This window comes from Salvelinus sp. IW2-2015, linkage group LG17 (genome assembly GCF_002910315.2).
Source record: "Salvelinus sp. IW2-2015 linkage group LG17, ASM291031v2, whole genome shotgun sequence".
NCBI lineage: Eukaryota > Metazoa > Chordata > Actinopteri > Salmoniformes > Salmonidae > Salvelinus > Salvelinus sp. IW2-2015.
Genome location: NC_036857.1, coordinates 39,098,903 through 39,117,953, shown reverse-complemented (window position 1 = coordinate 39,117,953; position 19,051 = coordinate 39,098,903). Strand labels below are relative to the sequence as shown.

At 44.1% G+C, this 19,051-nt stretch overlaps 1 protein-coding gene across 1 annotated transcript in view; it reads right to left on the bottom strand.

The window, feature by feature from the left end:
- LOC111976345 (pro-neuregulin-3, membrane-bound isoform-like) overlaps window positions 1–19,051 on the bottom strand; it is a 198,669-nt gene that overhangs the window by 103,982 nt on the left and 75,636 nt on the right. Inside the window, exon 4 of the mRNA XM_070447752.1 lies at window positions 796–822. Within this exon, the coding sequence (XP_070303853.1) occupies window positions 796–822 (27 nt within the window). The remainder of the gene's footprint in view (window positions 1–795; window positions 823–19,051) is intronic.

The following is a 19,051-nucleotide window of genomic DNA, read 5'->3' as shown; positions in this document are numbered from 1 at the left end:
GACAACTACTGTGATTATTATTATTTGACCATGCTGGTCATTTATGAACATCTTGGCCATGTTCTGTTTTAATATCCACCCGGCACAGCCAGAAGAGGATTGGCCACCCAGTTCCTCTCTAGGTTCCTCTCTAGGTTTCTTCCTAGGTTTTGGCCTTTCTAGGGAGTTTTTCCTAGCCACCGTGCTTCTACACCTGCATTGCTTGCTGTTTGGGGTTTTAGGCTTGGTTTCTGTACAGCACTTTGAGATATCAAATGATGTAAGAAGGGCTATATAAATACATTTGATTTGATTTGAGGGGCTAGGGGTTGGTTTGGAATGTAGGGTACAGCTTTATGGTTTAAACATGGCGTACATGCCCATGTGACATTACCAACCATTTAAATTAGTATACAGTGTGCAGCGAGGAATACACTTCAGGGATGTAGAGGTAAATGCCATCTTAAATAAATGCATATATTCACACACAGGAGAACACTTGCAAACATGCACACAGACATGCCAGATAGACAATGCATTTGCAAACATGTACACAGTCAAGCACACTGCAGAGATAATTATTTTGGTTGCCGTATAGGACCTTATATCACACTCACATACAATACTCGCTTCCATGCTGATAGAATACATATAATTCGCTACCTCCGTGTTTCCATGGTGACCAGAGCACATTCATATTTTCCAAGGTGAGCAAAGAAGGTTTTGCTGGATTGTATGTTTTGTGCAAGGTATTTTCTGATTGGCCAAAGAGAAAATAAAAGAGCGATTTACTGTGCAAATGAAACATTTCCTTACCCATGAACTTGATGCCCAGTTCATCTGCTGCTCCATCCAAGGACACAGAGCATAAGAGAGGGAGAAAGAAAGAGAGACACAGAGGGGGAAGAGATGGAGAAAAAGTAAGGGAGAGCGATATACACAGAGAGATGGAGATGGGCAGAGGGAGAAGGAAAGGGGGAGAGAAAGAGAGTGGGAAGACAATACAGCGTTATTGAACAGCGTTATATGAAACACAGTCATAACCCTCACTCAGGATTTACCCACTTGGGCACTGCAGCTATAGTACTAGAACCTCCCTAAAATCCCTTTTAAATTATTATTTTTTTTTTTCAAACATATAAATATTGTTATTGAGACAGACAATAGGCTTTACAGACCTAAAATGCCTTTCATGTTCCAAGTCCACACAATAGGGAGGTTTATTATGACGTAGGTACTAGTATAAAAATAGTTGCTGAGTAGCATAACCGGTCAAGGGTGGGGAGAAGGGGGAGGTGTAGACTTCAATGAAAGATGACGATGTCATTGAAAGATGACAATGTCATGGTTTGTTATGTGATTGAAATTTGCTCCGTACAGGCCTTGATTTTGGTTTTTCTTCCCAGCCAGCGATAATTGTTCGTTCCCCACCTCTCTGACCCCAACCTTGTGTTTGTTTCAATATTAATGTTAGTTATCCCCAGTTCTTCTGTTGACAAGACTGTCAGTAAAGACACACACACACACACACACACACACACACACACACACACACACACACACACACACACACACACACACACACACACCTGTCTCTTATACACATCTAGATGTGTATAAGAGACAGGACACACACACACACACACACACACACACACACACACACACACACACACACACACACACACACACACACACACACCGTATGTCCCTCTCTCCCTGCATTCAAGTATTTTCTAATAATCTGTGAGCTGGGGTGATAGATAAAGAGGAGCACTCGTGTTCCCTTCATCCTGACGTGACCCTCCTCCCCCTTTTCACGCCACTGTAATATTATCTCATTTAAATTCAAATGAAACCCTCACACGTAATTGCTTTTCTGACAGAGGTGGTCTGGGTTTTTAAGTAGAATGTGGTTAGCAGGGCCTGGTGACAGATTATTTGGTTGCCACAGTCACAGAGAGAAGAACAACTCCCTGACAGCATGAAAACAGTCTGTTAGATGGATTTTGACTGTATCACAGGAAAATGTGTCAATGTCATACTAGTCATAGTTCCTTAATATACATTGTTTTCCAGAAAATAGATGTATGTTACAGTTTACAATAAAGTTAGCTTTATACAGGGTACCTTTAATGTAAAGTGTGGCCGAAATGTAAAATGGCCAAACAATTAAAACACATTGGATTTACACACTATTGTTTTTACAGTATTATACAATAAAACTAACAGTAAAGTGCTGTATGAATTATTTACAGTAAATTGCATACAGAGCCAAAATCACACGGAGAGAAGCCCATCAATGGGGCAGCAGGTAGCCTAGTGTTTAGAGCATTGGACTAGTAACCGAAAGGTGGCAAAAGCAAATCCCTGAGTTTACAAAGTGAACATCTGTCGTTCTGCATCTGAACAAGGCAGTTAACCCATTGTTCCTAGGCCGTCATTGAAAATAATAATTTGTTCTTAACTGACCTAGTTAAATAAAGGTAAAATAAATTTTAAAAATTAAAATGCCGTGAAATTTGCGTACGAGAGTAGTGTCAATTCACATGCACTACATAGCATATGCCAAAGTAATTGTCATGAAAATACATAATATACAGTTACAGTGGGGCAAAAAAGTATTTAGTCAGCCACCAATTGTGCAAGTTCTCGCACTTAAAAAGATGAGAGAGGCCTGTAATTTTCATCATAGGTACACTTCAACTATGACAGACAAAATGAGAAAAAAAAATCCAGAAAATCACATTGTAGGATTTTTTATGAATTAATTTGCAAATTATGGTGGAACAACCTACACAATTTATCCATTTATTTTACCAGTAGACGTGAGAAACGTAGACTTGCTTTATAATTTGAAGGGCGATGACGCAGTTGGCTCATGTGGCCCGTCCGATTTCTCTCATTCCTCATTGGCATTCTATTTCCAGCGTGAGCACCCTTGTTCGCGGTTAAGCGGTTACCAGTTACCAGTTAAGCTCAAAAATTGAGCTTAACTGGTAAATGATTCCGTAAATTCCAAATAAACGTTGGTTTAACAATACATTAATGTAAAGAAGTGGCTGTATTTTGAATAGTACTGTAACCCCACAGAATATTTACAGAATATTTACATTTACATTTAAGTCATTTAAGTCATTTAGCAGAATATGGTACCTCACTGTATTTTTAAAGCACCTAAAACTTTTGAGCACTAGTGGGTGCATGGTATTGTTGCTTCTGGCTCATTAATATATTTTGAGGCGGGCCTTGTAAGATGCTACATTTGTTGCACACTTTAGTGAGAGTTTATAACTGATGCAGTACCAGTCAAAAGTTTGGACACACCTACTCATTCAAGGGTTTTTCTTTATTTTCACAATTTTTTTAAGACATCAAAACTATGAAATAACACAAATGTAATCATGTAGTAACCAAAAAAGTATTAAACAAATCAAAATATATTTCAGATTTAAGATTCTTCAAAGTAACCATCCTTTGCCTTGATGACAGATTTGCACACTCTTGACATTCTCTCAACCAGCTTCATGAGGTAGTTACCTGGAATGCATTTCAACAGGTCTGCCTTTTTAAAAGTACATTTGTGGAATTTCTTCCTTCTTAATGCGTTTGAGCCAATCGGTTGTGTTGCGACAAGGTAGGGGTGGTATACAGAAGATAGACCTATTTGGTAAAATACAAGTCAATTTTATGGCAAGAACAACTCAAATAAGCAAAGAAAAACACTTCAGAGTGTTTTCTATCCAAATCTACTAATAATATGCATATCCTAGCATCTGGGCCTGAGTATCAGGCTGTTTACTCTGGGCACGCTTTTCATCCAGACGTGAAAATACTGCCCTCTACCCCAAAGAAGTTAAGCATGTCCCAGTTTAGGTCACCTAACAGCATGAGCTCTGACGAAAGATGGGGGGCAATCAATTCACATATGGTGAATTGGTGGTCTATAGCAAGCGGCAACGCTGAGAGACTTTTTTCTGGAAAGGTGGATTTTTAAAAGTAGGAGCTCAAATATATATTATAGTTAGGGATGGAAATTTCTGTGGTTTTGGTGGTCTTCCTGACGGGAGGCTCAGGCGGCGCTGGACAGACGGGCGGCTCAGGCGGCGCTGGACAGACGGACGGCTCAGGCGGCGCTGGACAGGAGGGAGACTCAGGCTGCGCTGGACAGGAGGGGACTCGAGGCGGCGCTGGACAGGAGGGAGACTCAGGCGGCGCTGGACAGGAGGGAGACTCAGGCGTCGCTGGAAAGGAGGGAGACTCAGGCGTCGCTGGAAAGGAGGGAGACTCAGGCGGCGCTGGACAGGAGGAAGACTCAGGCGGCGCTGGACAGGAGGAAGACTCTGGCAGCGCTGAGCAGGCGGGAGCACCTGTAGTGAGGAGACGGAGAGACAGCCTGGTGCGGGGGGCTGCCACCAGAGGGCTGGTGCGTGGAGGTGGCACCGGATAGATCGGACCGTGAAGGCGCACTACAGGTCTCGAGCACCGAGCCTGCCCAACCCTACCTGGCTGAATGCTCCCCGTAGCCAGGCCAGTGCGGTGAGGTGGAATAGCCCGCACTGGGCTSTGCTGGCGAACCGGGGACACCATGCGTAGGGCTGGTGCCATGTACCCCGGCCRGAGGAGACGCACTGGAGACCAGATGCGTTGAGCCGGCTTCATGGCACCTGGCTCGATGCCCACTCTAGCCCGGCCGATACGAGGCGCTGCTATGTACCGCACCAGGCTATGCCTGCTCACCGGGGACACCGTGCGCCACACGGCATAACATGGTGCCTGCCCAGTCCCTCTCTCTCCACGGTAAGCACGGGGAGTTGGCTCAGGTCTCCTACCTGACTTAGCCACACGCTCCGTGTGCCCCCCCCAATCAATTTTTGGCCTCCAGCCGCGCTTTCGTGCTGCTTCCTCATACCACCGCCTCTCCGCTTTCGCTGCCTCCAGCTCAGCCTTGGGGCGGCGATATTCCCCAGCCTGTGCCCAGGGTCCCTTGCCGTCCAGAATCTCCTCCCAGGTCCAGGAGTCCTGCGATCGCTGCTGCTGCTGCCCGTTACCACGCTGCTTGGTCCGGTTGTGGTGGGTAATTCTGTCACGATCGTCGTTAGGAGAAAGAGAGGAGGACCAAAATGCGTGATGATTATCCATTTTTAATGAACACGAATAATCTAACAAAAAAAACACGAGAACGAAACGAAACAGTCCTGAACGGTGAACATACACAAACACAGGAACAGGAACAATCACCCACAATCCACAATACAAAACAGGCTACCTAAATATGGTTCCCAATCAGAGACAACGACTAACACCTGCCTCTGATTGAGAACCATATCAGGCCAAACACATGAAATAGACAAACTAGACATACAACATAGAATGCCCACTCAGATCACACCTTGACCAAACAAAACATAGAAACATACAAAGCAAACTATGGTCAGGGCGTGACAGTTCCGGTTCAGAGGGAAAGAAATAGCAGATCCATACCTCATTGGGTGAGGCGGATTGTAGGAGGGTATGTTGTAGTTGAGGTTAAGAAAAATCTAAAAATATATATATGCGAAGAAAAAAAGGTATAAAAGAATAAAAAAAGATATATACACGACATGACGAGGACAAAAAGACTTCTGACTGCTACACCATCTTGGTTTAATATGGACATCAATATGGATTGCACAATACATGAAAAGTAAACACAAAATGCGAAAAGCAAAACACATTCTTCACTAAAAAGGCCCTCTAACATCTGCCTGATTTGCCCTAGTGGCACCAACACCACCAACTTGAAGGAGTTTTGGCAATCATTCCACATGAGATGCACAAAAAAACTAAAAGCAGATTTACTGAAATCAGTGGAGATTGAAGGGAACTCCAAGTTTGGTAACTTATACATCTGAAGGTTAACAGTTAAGTCAGGTATGGCAGAAGTTAATGCAAAAGGCCTTTATAGACAAAAAGAGTGCAATGAGTCGATCTACAAGACTTCAAAGAGAGCCAGCTCTGATACAAAATTCAATGATGTGTACTGAACCTATCGCCGGTAATGAAGCACAATGATAAACTGCATCCAATGCTTCAATACAGTGGCAGCTGCATTCATATCACTCTCAGGGGGGTCGTGGGAGGGTGAGGTTGGTAGAATGCGGATGTTTCCAGTTTTCAGGGATAGAGTATTTTTGACAGAACTTCCCCTGAAAAGTGGGGACTCTGCTCTGGCATGTTTTACACCTACTACGTTAGGTTACATTCATATAGAAGATATTGCCATAGTCAATAACCGGAAAGAATGTAGACCGAATGATTTGTTTTCTGCTATTTAATGAAAGACAGGACCTGTTCCTATAGAAGAAGCCAATTTTAACTCAACAACATTGTTTTTGAAAGAGCTTTTCGTCAATCCAGATGCCCAGATATTTATGAGCATGGACACGATCAAAGAGGTCACTATCCAAAGTATGTATGCATAAATGTGACTCGTTTCAGGAAACTAGGCGCATGTTGCAAGTCACAACTTCACAGGAGAGTAATTTGAAAGCTATTTTATATTTTTTATAAACATCTGTTTTTTGGAACATTTGAACTTTCATGTGCCTTAATAACAAATGGGTATGCCATCTGTAAATACGAATAAAGTTGTTGAATTACGAGCCTAGTTGGTTTAGCCACAGAAAAAGACAGGAAACTTCCCACTAACCATGATTGGCAGAGATAATGAGTGGGCTGGACATGCCGAGAGATGAGTTTCAAATTGCTCTGCCGTGTAGCATCTTCTGTCTATAAAATTAGCTGCTTGTTATGCCTATATAATACTTTATACTGCAGTTTTTTCAAAAGATATAATGTTAGCCATGGAGAACTGCAAATGTGTTGCTACTGCTCTCAATAACATTGCTGCTCTATGGCACTATCGACAAAGGTCAGTCTGAAAAAGTTGTGATAGACTACTTTCTGAAGGACGATCGTGCCATGCTCACTCTGAAAATGAATCAGACGATGAGGAAATCCCTGATTTAGGTAAACACATTTTCATTGAAGAAAACATTGTAGAGTCTTGTGATGGGGAAGATATGGCGATCAACAGAGTAGTTATTATGGAAGAAGTTGAGAGTTTTGAAATCTGTGGAATGTGTGGTAGAAGCAGAGCACGATAAGGAGTTGAATAGAATTCTGGCATTTGCTTGAAAATGCAGAGGGATTCAAAGAGAACACAGAAGGCTGTTGTATAAAACACCTGTCTCCGGATTACATCTTCAAATTAACCTCTCTTGGGTACGTGAGACGTTAGCGTCCCACCTCTTCAACAGCCAGTGAAACTGCTGGGCGCCAAATTCAAATACAGAAATACTCATTATAAAAATTCAGAAAACAAAACATATTTTACATAGGTTTAAAGATTAACTTCTTGTGAATCCAACCACTGTGTCATATTTAAAAAATGCTTTACGGCGAAAGCATACCTTACGATTATTTGAGAACATAGCCCACTAGACAAATCATTACAAACAGTAACCAGCCAAGTAGAACAGTTACACAAGTCAGAAATAGAGATAAAATTAATCCCTTACCTTTGATGATCTTCATATGGTTGCACTCAGCAGACATTCATTTACTCAATAAATGTTCTTTTTGTTCGATAAAGTCTCTTTATATCCGAAAACCTCCGTTTTGTTTGCGCGTTGTCTTCAGTAATCCACAGGCTCAAACGCAGTCAAAACAGGCAGACAAAAATTTCAATTCAGTTCATAGAAACATGTCAAACGATGTTTATATTCAATCCTCAGATAGTTTTTGGCCTAAATAATTGATAATATTTCAACCGGACAATAACGTCGTCAATTTAAAAGGTAAACAAGAAACACACTCTCTCGGTCTCGCGCATGAAAAAGCTCTGACACTTTAGGGTCGACTCATTGAGACTCATTGAGACTCATTAAGACTGCTTCATTTTTCAGAATACAAGCCTGAAACAATTTTGAACAACTGTTGACATCTAGTGGAGGGCATAGAAACTGCAATTTGAGTCCTAAGTCAATGGATACTGTAATGGCATTAAATAGAAAAKTAAAAATAAAAAAAATAAACTACTTCCTGAATGGATTTTTCTCAGGTTTTCGCCTGCCAAATCAGTTTTGTTCTACTCACAGACACTATTTTAACAGTTTTGGAAACTTTAGTGTTTTCTATCCAAATCTACCAATTATATGCATATCATATATTCTGGGCCCGAGAAGCAGGCAGTTTAGTTTAGTTTAATTTGGGCATGCATTTCATCCAAAATTCCGAATGCTGCCACCTACCCTAGAGAAGTTAAGGGCAACCATGGCATCCGTGACAGAGGGAGAAAGATCGGATGATTCTTATGGCATTGTACACAGTCAGTGTGAACCAGAGCTCTTGACACAACGAGACAAGCAAGCTGTACAAACAAAATGGACCCCAGCTAGCAATGAGGAATCGGCCCAGAAGCGGACCTCTTCCTCTTCCTCTTCTTCAAAATTAATGACTGCCCAGAATCGGCCTAAGTATATTGGGCTGTTAACATCTACCAGAATTCTGGCTCGCTAGCTAACATTACATGTTTGATCTGTGTGTAGTAATGTTATCTCAGAAGGCCATTTTGCATCGCTAGTTATAGCCCAATGTTAGCTAGCTAACATTTAACTTTTGAGGGATAGGGGGCAGCATTTTCACTTTGGATGAATAGCGTGCCCAGAGTGAACTGCCTCCTACTCTGTCCCAGATGCTATTGGATAGAAAACACTCTGAAGTTTCTAAAACTGTTTGAATAATGTCTGTGAGTATAACAGAACTCAAATGGCAGTCAAAAACCTGAGAAAGAAATCCAAACAGGAAGTGGGAATTCTGAGGCTGGTCGATTTTCAACTCATCGCCTATTGAAATCCCAGTGGGATATGGATCTGTTTGCACTTACTACGTCTTCCACTAGATATCAACAGTCTGTAGAACGTTGAATGAAGCTTCTACTGTGATGTTGAGCCGGATGGGAGCTGTTTGAGTCAGTGGTCTGGCAGAGAGCCAGGTCCTAGTCTGTAGGACCTGGCAGACTACATGATATCGACTTGCGTTCCATTACGTGATCTAACATAATCATATGTTGTGTTTTCGCTGTAAAGCATTTTTTAAATCGGACACGATAGGTAGATTAACAAGATGTTTATCTTTCATTTGCTGTATTGGACTTGTTAATGTGTGAAAGTTACATATTTCTAAAAAACATTTTTGAATTTCCCACGCTGGCTTTTCAGCGGAATGTTGTCGAGGGGTTCCGCTAGCGGAACGTGTGTCCTAGAAAGGTTAATTAATTGCCTACCGTCTGTAAGCTGTTAGTGTCTTAACTACCGTTCCACAGGTGCATGTTGATTAATTGTTTACAGTTCATTGAACAAGCATGGGTTAAGCATGTCCCAGTTTAGGTCACCTAACAGCACGAGCTCTGAAGAAAGATGGGGGGTAATCAATTCACATATGGTGTCCAGGGCACAGCTGGGGGCAGAAGGGTGTCTATAGCAAGTGGCAACGATGAGAGACTTGTTTTTGGAAAGGTGGATTTTTAAAAGTAGCTCAAATTGTTTGGACACAGACCTGGATAGTAAGACAGAACTGCAGGCTATCTCTGCAGTAGATTGCCACTCCGCCCCCTTTGGCAGTTCTATCTTGTCGGAAAATGTTATAGTTAGGGATGGAAATTTCAGGGGTTTTGGTGGTCTTCCTAAGCCAGGATTCAGACACAGCTAGAACATCTGGGTTGGCAGAGTGTGCTGAGGCAGTGAATAATAATAATAGGCATATATTAGCAACTGGGCCTGAGTAGCATGCAGTTTACTCTGGGCACCTTATTCATCCAAGCTACTCAATACTGCCCCCCAGTCCCGAAGAAGTTAAACCGTTTACAATGAAGATCTGCGAAGTTTTTTGTATTTTTACTAATTATCTTTGAAAGACAGGGTTCTGAAAAAGGGACGTATCTTTTTTTGCTGAGTTTATGTCCTAATTAGTATAAAAGAGGTAATGTTGCTTACTTTTTGAGCAAAATCAAAGCTATAATGCATCCTGATGTCTTTGCTTGTTTGTTCATTAGGGGCCCCCAGAGACAACTGCCGGTCCTGACAGTGGGTTTTTCATTCAGCAACCATCTTCTGGTAGACAGACAGCTCACTCTGAACAAGCAGGAGTTCCTGCTCCTGCTTCTTCAGCTTGGCAGAATTAACAAATTCTGGCAGGTTGGCAGATCTGAAGACCTGATAGGTGCAGGTCTGTCCTGGGCTTAGTGCTTGAAATGTGGAGTAGTAAGCTTTAACTTGGGGTCTGTTGTTTAGACATGTAGCTAGCTAGCTAAACAATGAACCATAATTCCAAGCCATTGAGTACTATCACTACAAACCGATTGTCATAGCAAGCTAAAGTTAAACAAATAGGTTAAGATCACAGTTATGAAAACTTAGGAAACTAAAGAGGCCTTTCTACTGACTCTGAAAAACACCAAAAGAAAGATGCCCAGAGTCCCCGCTCATCTGTGTGAACGTGCCTTAGGCATGCTGCAAGGAGGCATTAGGAATGCAGATGTGGCCTGGGCAATAAATTGCAATGTCCGCACTGTGAGACGCCTAAGACAGCGCTACAGGGAGACAGAACGTACAGCTGATTGTCCTCGCAATGGCCATGTGTAACAACACACAACAACACCTGCACAGGATCGGTACATCTGAACATCACAGCTGCGGGACAGGTACAGGATGGCAACAACTGTCCGAGATACACCAGGAACACACAATCCCTCCCATCAGTGCTCAGACTGTACGCAATAAGCTGAGAGAGGCTGGACTGAGGGCTTGTAGGCCTCTTGTAAGGCAGGTCCTCACCAGAAAACACCGGCAACAACGTCGCCTATGGGCACAAACCCACCGTCGCTGGACCAGACAGGACTGGTAAAAAGTGCTCTTCACAGACGAGTCGTGGTTTTGTCTCACCAGAGGTGATAGTCGGATTCGCGTGTATCGTCGAAGGAATGAGCGTTACACCGAGGCCTGTACTCTGGAGCGGGATCGATTTGGAGGTTAGAGGGTCCGTCATGGTCTGGGGCGGTGTGTCACAGCATCATCGGACTGAGCTTGTTGTCACTGCAGGCAATCTCAACGCTGTGCGTTACAGGGAAGACATCCTCCTCTCATGTGGTACCCTTTCTGCAGGCTCATCCAGACATGACCCTCCAGCTTGACAATGCCACCAGCCATACTGCTCATTCTGTGCGTGATTTCCTGCAAAACAGGAATGTCAGTGGTGTTCTGCCATGGCCAGCGAAGAGCCCAGATCTCAATCCCATTGAGAACGTCTGGGACCTGTTGGATCGGAGGGCAAGGGCTAGGGCCATTCCCCCCAGAAATGTCTTGATACTTGCAGGTGCCTTGGTGGATGAGTGGGGTAACATCTCACAGCAAGAACTGGCAAATCTGGTGCATTCCATGAGGAGGAGATGCACTGCAGTACTTAATGCAGCTGGTGTCCACACCAGATACTGGCTGTTACTTTGATTTTGACCCCTCCTAAGTTCAGGGACACATTTTTCCATTTCTGTTTGGAACTTGTTCAGTTTATGTCTCAGTTGTTGAATCTTGATATGTTTATACACATTTGTACACATGTTAAGTTTGCTGAAAATAAAAGCAGTTGACAGTGAGGTTTCTTTTTTGTTGAGTTTAGATATATATAAATAGACAGATATACACACACAAAATATATATATATATATACAGTACCAGTCAAACGTTGACACAGCCTCTCATTCAAGGGTTTTTCTTTATTTTTACTATTTTCTACATTGTAAGGGAAGACATTAAAACTATGAAATAACACTTATGGAATCATGTAGTAAGCAAAAAAGTGTTAAACAAATCAAAATATATATGTTTTTTTCTGCAAAGTTGCAACCCTTTGCCTTGATGACAGCTTTGCACACTCTTGGCATTCTCTCAACCAGTTTCAACTGGAATGCTTTTCCAACAGTCTTGAAGGAGTTCCCACATGTGTTGAGCACTTGTTGGCTGCTTTTTCTTCAATCTGCAGTCCAACTCATTCTGGACCATCTCAATTGGGTTGAGGTTGGGTGATTGTGGAGGTCAGATCATCTGATGCAGCACTCCATTTTTTTTATTTTTTTTTATTTCACCTTTATTTAACCAGGTAGGCTAGTTGAGAACAAGTTCTCATTTGCAACTGCGACCTGGCCAAGATAAAGATAAGAATGTTGAAGAGACAACACAGAGTTACACATGGAGTAAACAATAAACAAGTCATAACATGTAGAAAAAAAAGAGAATCTATATACAATGGTGTGCAAAGGCATGAGGTAGGCAATAAATCGAATAATTACAATTTAGCAGATTAACACTGGAGTGATAAATCATCAGATGATCATGTGCAGGAAGAGATACTGGTGTGCAAAAGAGCAGAAAAGTAAATAATAAAGCAGTATGGGGGTGAGGTAGGTAAATTGGGTGGGTAGTTTACAGATGGACTATGTACAGCTGCAGCGATCGTTAGCTGCTCGGATAGCAGATTTTTAAAGTTGGTTGAAGGAGATAAAAGTCTCCAACTTCAGAGATTTTTGCAATTCGTTCCAGTCGCAGGCAGCGGAGAACTGGAACGAAAGGCGTCCAAATGAGGTTTTGGCTTTAGGGATGATCAGTGAGATACACCTGCTGGAGCGCGTGTTGCGGGTGGGTGTAGCCATCGTGACCAGTGAACTGAGATAAGGCGGCACTTTACCTAGCATAGCCTTGTAGATGACCTGGAGCCAGTGGGTCTGAGTCTGTCTGTCCATCACTCTCCTTCTTTATCAAATAGCCCTTACACCGCCTGGAGGTGTGTTTTGAATCATTGTGCTGTTGAACAACAAATTATAGTTCCACTAAGCGCTAATCAGATGGGATGAAGTATCGCTGCAGAAAGCTGGTGTAGCCATGCTGGTTAAGTGTGCCTTGAATTCTAAATAAATCAATGACAGTGTCACCAGCAATGCACCCTCACACCTCCTCCGTGCTTCACGTTGGGAACCACACATGCAAGATCATCCGTTCACCTACTCGGAGTCTCACAAAGACACAGCGGTTAGAACCAAAAATCTAAAATTTGATCATACCAAAGGACAGATTTCCACTGGTCTAATGTCTATTGCTCGTGTTGCTAGGACCAAGCAAGTGTCCTCTTCTTATTGGTGTCCTTTTAGTAGTGATTTCCTTGCAGCAATTCGACCATGAAGGCCTGATTCACAAAGTCTTCTCTGAACAGTTGATGTTGAGATGTGTCTTTTACTTGAACTGTGAAGCATTTATTTGGGCTGCAATCTGAGGTGCAGTTAACCCTAATGAACTTATCATTTGCAGCAGAGGTAACTCTGGGTCTTCCTTTGTTGTGGCGGTCCTCATGAGAGCCAGTTTCATCATAACGGTTGATGGTTTTTGCGACTGCGATGTATGTATTTGACTGACCTTCATGTCTTAAAGTAATGATGGACTGTCGTTTTTCTTTGCTAATTTGAGCTGTTCTTGCCGTAATATGGACTTGGTCTTTTACCAAATAGTGCTATCTTCTGTATACCACCCCTACAGTGGTTCCTCCTTTAAAAGTTGCAGCGTACTGCGGCGCAGCTTGCATGGTGCCGCAGAATTTTATGGCACGTTATTTAAGTGTGAACCACTGGTACCATTAATGCTAGTTAGTGCTAGTTTGACCACCAGAGTGCATATTTGAGAAGCATTTGATAGCCTTCAATAGTTGCTGTAGTAGAGAATGCAGGCACGTGGGAGACTGCGGTTCAATTCCCTAAGGGGAGGCAGGAGTAGGCTGTCCTTGTCAATAAGAATTTGTTTTTAACTGATTCCATGTGTGTCATTTCATAGTTGTGACGTCTTCACTATTACTCTACAATGTAGAAAATAGTCAAAATAAAGAAATACACTGGAATGAGTAGGTGTGTCCAAACTTTTGACTGGTACTTGCTTAATTAATTTGATTAATATTATGGTGTTTCTATTCCAAGAAAAACTCAAAAGCATCTGGGTTTCCATTAGGATGGAGCTGAAAATATGGCGCTGTACAACGTGATGGTCGGGAGTACCGTACTGGACTATTTAGCTAAAGAATCCCTGTGTTGTGCAGGCACGCGGGAGACCGGGGTTTAATTCCCCGATGGGGAGGAAGGAGTTGGCTGTCCTTGTTAATAACCTCCCCATGTCTACCTTTGACTCATTCCTCTCTGCCTCCTTCTTTCCACTCCTCTCCTCTTTTGACCTCACCCTCTCACCTTCCCCCCCTACTCACAAGGCAGGCAATACGCTTGACCTCATCTTTACTAGATGCTGTTCTTCCACTAACCTCATTGCAACTCCCCTCCAAGTCTCCGACCACTACCTTGTATCCTTTTCCCTCTCGCTCTCATCCAACACTTCCACACTGCCCCTACTCGGATGGTACGCGCCGTCCCAACCTTCGCTCTCTCTCCCCGCTACTCTCTCCTCTTCCATCCTATCATCTCTTCCCTCTGCCCAAACCTTCTCCAACCTATCTCCTGATTCTGCCTCCTCAACCCTCCTCTCCTCCCTTTCTGCATCCTTTGACTCTCCTATGTCCCCTATCCTCCAGGCCGGCTCGGTCCTCCCCCTCCGCTCCGTGGCTCGACGACTCATTGCGAGCTCACAGAACAGGGCTCCGGGCAGCCGAGCGGAAATGGAGGAAAACTCGCCTCCCTGCGGACCTGCATCCTTTCACTCCCTCCTCTCTACATTTTCCTCTTCTGTCTCTGCTGCTAAAGCCACTTTCTACCACTCTAAATTCCAAGCATCTGCCTCTAACCCTAGGAAGCTCTTTGCCACCTTCTCCTCCCTCCTGAATCCTCCCCCCCTCCCCCCCCCTCCTCCCTCTCTGCAGACGACTTCGTCAACCATTTGAAAAGAGGTCGACGACCTCCGATCCTCGTTTGCTAAGTCAAACGACACCGCTGGTTCTGCTCACACTGCCCTACCCTGTGCTTTGACCTCTTTCTCCCCTCTCTCTCCAGATGAAATCTCGCGTCTTGTGACGGCCGGCCGCCAACACCTGCCCGCTTGACCCTATCCCCTCCTCTCTTCTCCAGACCATTTCCGGAGACCTTCTCCCTTACCTCACCTCGCTCATCAACTCATCCTTGACCGCTGGCTAGTCCCTTCCGTCTTCAAGAGCGAGAGTGCACCCCTTCTGAAAAAAACCTACACTCGATCCCTCCGATGTCAACAACTACAGACCAGTATCCCTTCTTTTCTTTTCTCTCCAAAACTCTTGAACGTGCCGCGCCTTGGCCAGCTCTCCTGCTATCTCTCTCAGAATGACCTTCTTGATCCAAATCAGTCAGGTTCAAGATATGTCACTCAACTGAGACTGCTCTTCTCTGTATCACGGAGGCGCTCCGCACTGCTAAAGCTAACTCTCTCTCCTCTGCCTCTCACCTTCTAGACCTATGGCTGGCATGCTTCGATACTGTGAACCATCAGATCCTCCTCTCCACCCTCTCCGAGTTGGGCATCTCCGGCGCGGCCCACGCTTGGATTGCGTCCTACCTGACAGGTCGCTCCTACCAGGTGGCGTTCGAGAATCTGTCTCCTCACCACGCGCTCTCACCACTGGTGTCCCCCAGGGCTCTGTTCTAGGCCCTCTCCTATTCTCGCTATACACCAAGTCACTTGGCTCTGTCATAACCTCACATGGTCTCTCCTATCACTGCTATGCAGACGACACACAATTAATCTTCTCCTTTTCCCCCTTCTGATGACCAGGTGGCGAATCGCATCTCTGCATGTCTGGCAGACATATCAGTGTGGATGACGGACACCACCTCAAGCTGGACCTCGGCAAGACGGAGCTGCTCTTCCTCCCGGGGAGAACTGCCCGTTCCATGATCTCGCCATACGTTGACAACTCCATTGTGTCCTCCTCCCAGAGCGCTAAGAACCTTTGCGTGATCCTGACAACACCCTGTCGTTCTAACTAACATCAAGGCGGTGGCCCGTTCCTGTAGGTTCATGCTCTACAACATCCGCAGAGTACGACCCTGCCTCACACAGGAAGCGGCGCAGGTCCTAATCCAGGCACTTGTCATTCTCCCGTCTGGATTACTGCAACTCGCTGTTGGCTGGGCTCCCTGCCTGTGCCATCAAACCCCTACAACTCATCCAGAACGCCGCAGCCCGTCTGGTGTTCAACCTTCCCAAGTTCTCTCAGTCACCCCGCTCCTCCTCTCTCCACTGGCTTCCAGTTGAAGCTCGCATCCGCTACAAGACCATGGTGCTTGCCTACGGAGCTGTGAGAGGGAACGGCACCTCAGACCTTCAGGCTCTGATCAGGCCCTACACCCAAACAAGGGCTCTGCGTTCATCCACCTCTGGCCTGCTCGCCTCCCTACCACTGAGGAAGTACAGTTCCGCTCAGCCCAGTCAAAACTGTTCGCTGCTCTGGCACCCCAATGGTGGAACAAAACTCCCTCACGACGCCAGGACAGCGGAGTCAATCACCACCTTCCGGAGACACCTGAAACCCCACCTCTTCAAGGATACCTAGATAAAGCAATCCTTCTGCCCCCCCCCCCCCCCCCCCCCCCCCCCCCCCCCCCCCCCCCCCCCTTAAAAGATTTTAGATGCCACTATTTAAAGTGGCTGTTCCACTGGATTGTCATTAGGTGAATGCACCAATTTGTAAGTCGCTCTGGATTAAGAGCGTCTGCTAAATGACTTAAATGTAAGATGTAAATGCTAATAAGAATTTGTTCTTAACTGACTTGCCCTAGTTAAAGTTCACTAAAGAAAAAACATTTCTACACCCTAATCTTCTCATCTAGTCTTAACCAAATACACAAACGGAGATTCAGTGAAAAGAAAAATCTCCTTGATTTACCAGTTCCCCATGCTTGACTCAGAAAGCAGTGCGAAATGATGCTAAAATAGTTGTAGGCTATTGCTTCTAACTTCAATATGCTCTTTAAATAAAATAAGGACCTACACCACTTTTAACATTCACATTACTCAACACTAGTGAGACTACAGTAGACCTACAGTATATCGAAAAAATGAGTGACTCCCCACCAATATTTACATATAGAGGATTTTAAATTAAAACCAAAAGTTGCCCTCATGTGTCTCCCGGTGGCGGCCGGCACGAATATCTGTAGCAACGCATTGGGGCTATATAATAGTGTACATGGTGTCCAGGTCAGGATAACCAAAACATTTCTTTTATTAAAGACTATCAGAAAGAATTTGGTACACAGAACGCCGCAGCCCGTCTGGTGTTCAACTTTCCCAAGTTCTCTCACGTCACCCCGTCCTCCGCTCCTCCACTGGCTTCCAGTTGAAGCTCGCATCCGCTTACAAGACCATGGGCTGCCTACGGAGCTGTGAGGGGAAACGCGCACCTCCCACCTCAGGCTCTGATCAGGCCCTACACCCAAACAAGGCCACTGCGTTCATCCACCTCTGGCCTGCTCGCCTCCCTACCTCTGAGGAAGTACAGTTCCCGCTCAGCCCAGTCAAAACTGTTCGCTGCTCTGGCACCCCAATGTGGAACAAACTCCCTCACGACGCCAGGTCAGCGGAGTCAATCACCACCTTCCGGAGACACCTGAAACCCCACCTCTTTAAGGAATACCTAGGATAGGATAAAGTAATCCTTCTAACCCCCCCCCTTAAAAGAGTTAGATGCACTATTGTAAAGTGGTTGTTCCACTGGATATCATAAGGTGAATGCACCAATTTGTAAGTGGCTCTGGATAAGAGCGTCTGCTAAATGACTTAAATGTAATGTAAATGTACTGAGTGAGTAAATCAGCTTTATGTAGGTGCCGGCTATATGACTGTGTCATCAACTTGATAATATAAATTATAACAATATTTGAGGTTATTTCATTTTTAAAAAATGGTGCTAATCGACTCAAATTATGTCAATTAGCCTATCAGAATCTTCTAAAGCCATGAAATCATTTTCTGAAAATGTTCAAGCTGTTTAGAGGCACAGTCAACTTAGTGTATGTAAACTTCTGACCCACTGGAATTGTGATACAGTAAATTATAAGTGAAATAATCTGTCTGTAAACAATTATTGGAAAAATTACTTGTGTCATGCACGAAGTAGATGTCCTAACTGACTTGCCAAAACTATAGTTTGTCAACAAGAAATTTGTGGAGTGGTTGAAAAACGAGTTTTAATGACTCCAACCTATGTGTACGTAAACTTACGACTTCAACTGTATGTGTGAAATTTGTTTAGATGTAGAATGGACCATTATCATGCACCTATCTCGAAACAGGGTCAGGGGGAAAATACATGTCATCTATGCACTTAAATAGCGAATGGAGGAACGCTTTCCCCGTGGTTCATTTTCATGCCAGCCAGGTAGGCTATACTCCTGTTGTAAAGATAAGCAATGTGGAATCTCCCAGTACTACAGTAAGACCAAAATAATCATAATAAAATAATAAACACCTTGGCCACAATTATCAGTTTCTATTTAGGTCCATGTCGCCCATTCATTGTCAGTTAGAGACACAGTAGGACCCAAAAGCATAATCAGTGCTCTAACTCCCCTTTGCGCTGGTCTGGAGCGATGAAGTGGTGAAGCAGGGTACCGTACTAAACACAAATGACCTCTTAGTCCCGCAGCATGATCGCAAAACATTTAGTGGAGCAACCACTGTACCTTGTCACAGCACAACTGAATGGCTCAAATGCATTAAGAAGGAAAGAAATTCCACAAATGTACTTTTAACAAGGCACACCTGTTAATTGAAATGTGTTCCAGGTGACTACCTCATGAAGTTGGTTGAGAGAATGCCAAGAGTGTGCAAAGCTGTCATCAAGGCAAAGCGTGGCTACTTTGAAGAATCTACTAAGGGCTAAATAAAGGATGTGTATGATAGAGAGAGAGAGATCCTGACCACAATGTGTACACTATTTGTTGCTCCACTTCCTCCTCTGTCTCGCCCTCTCCCTGTGCTAGTCTGTTCCTCTAGGTCAGTGTCAGGTTTTGGCCAAGACT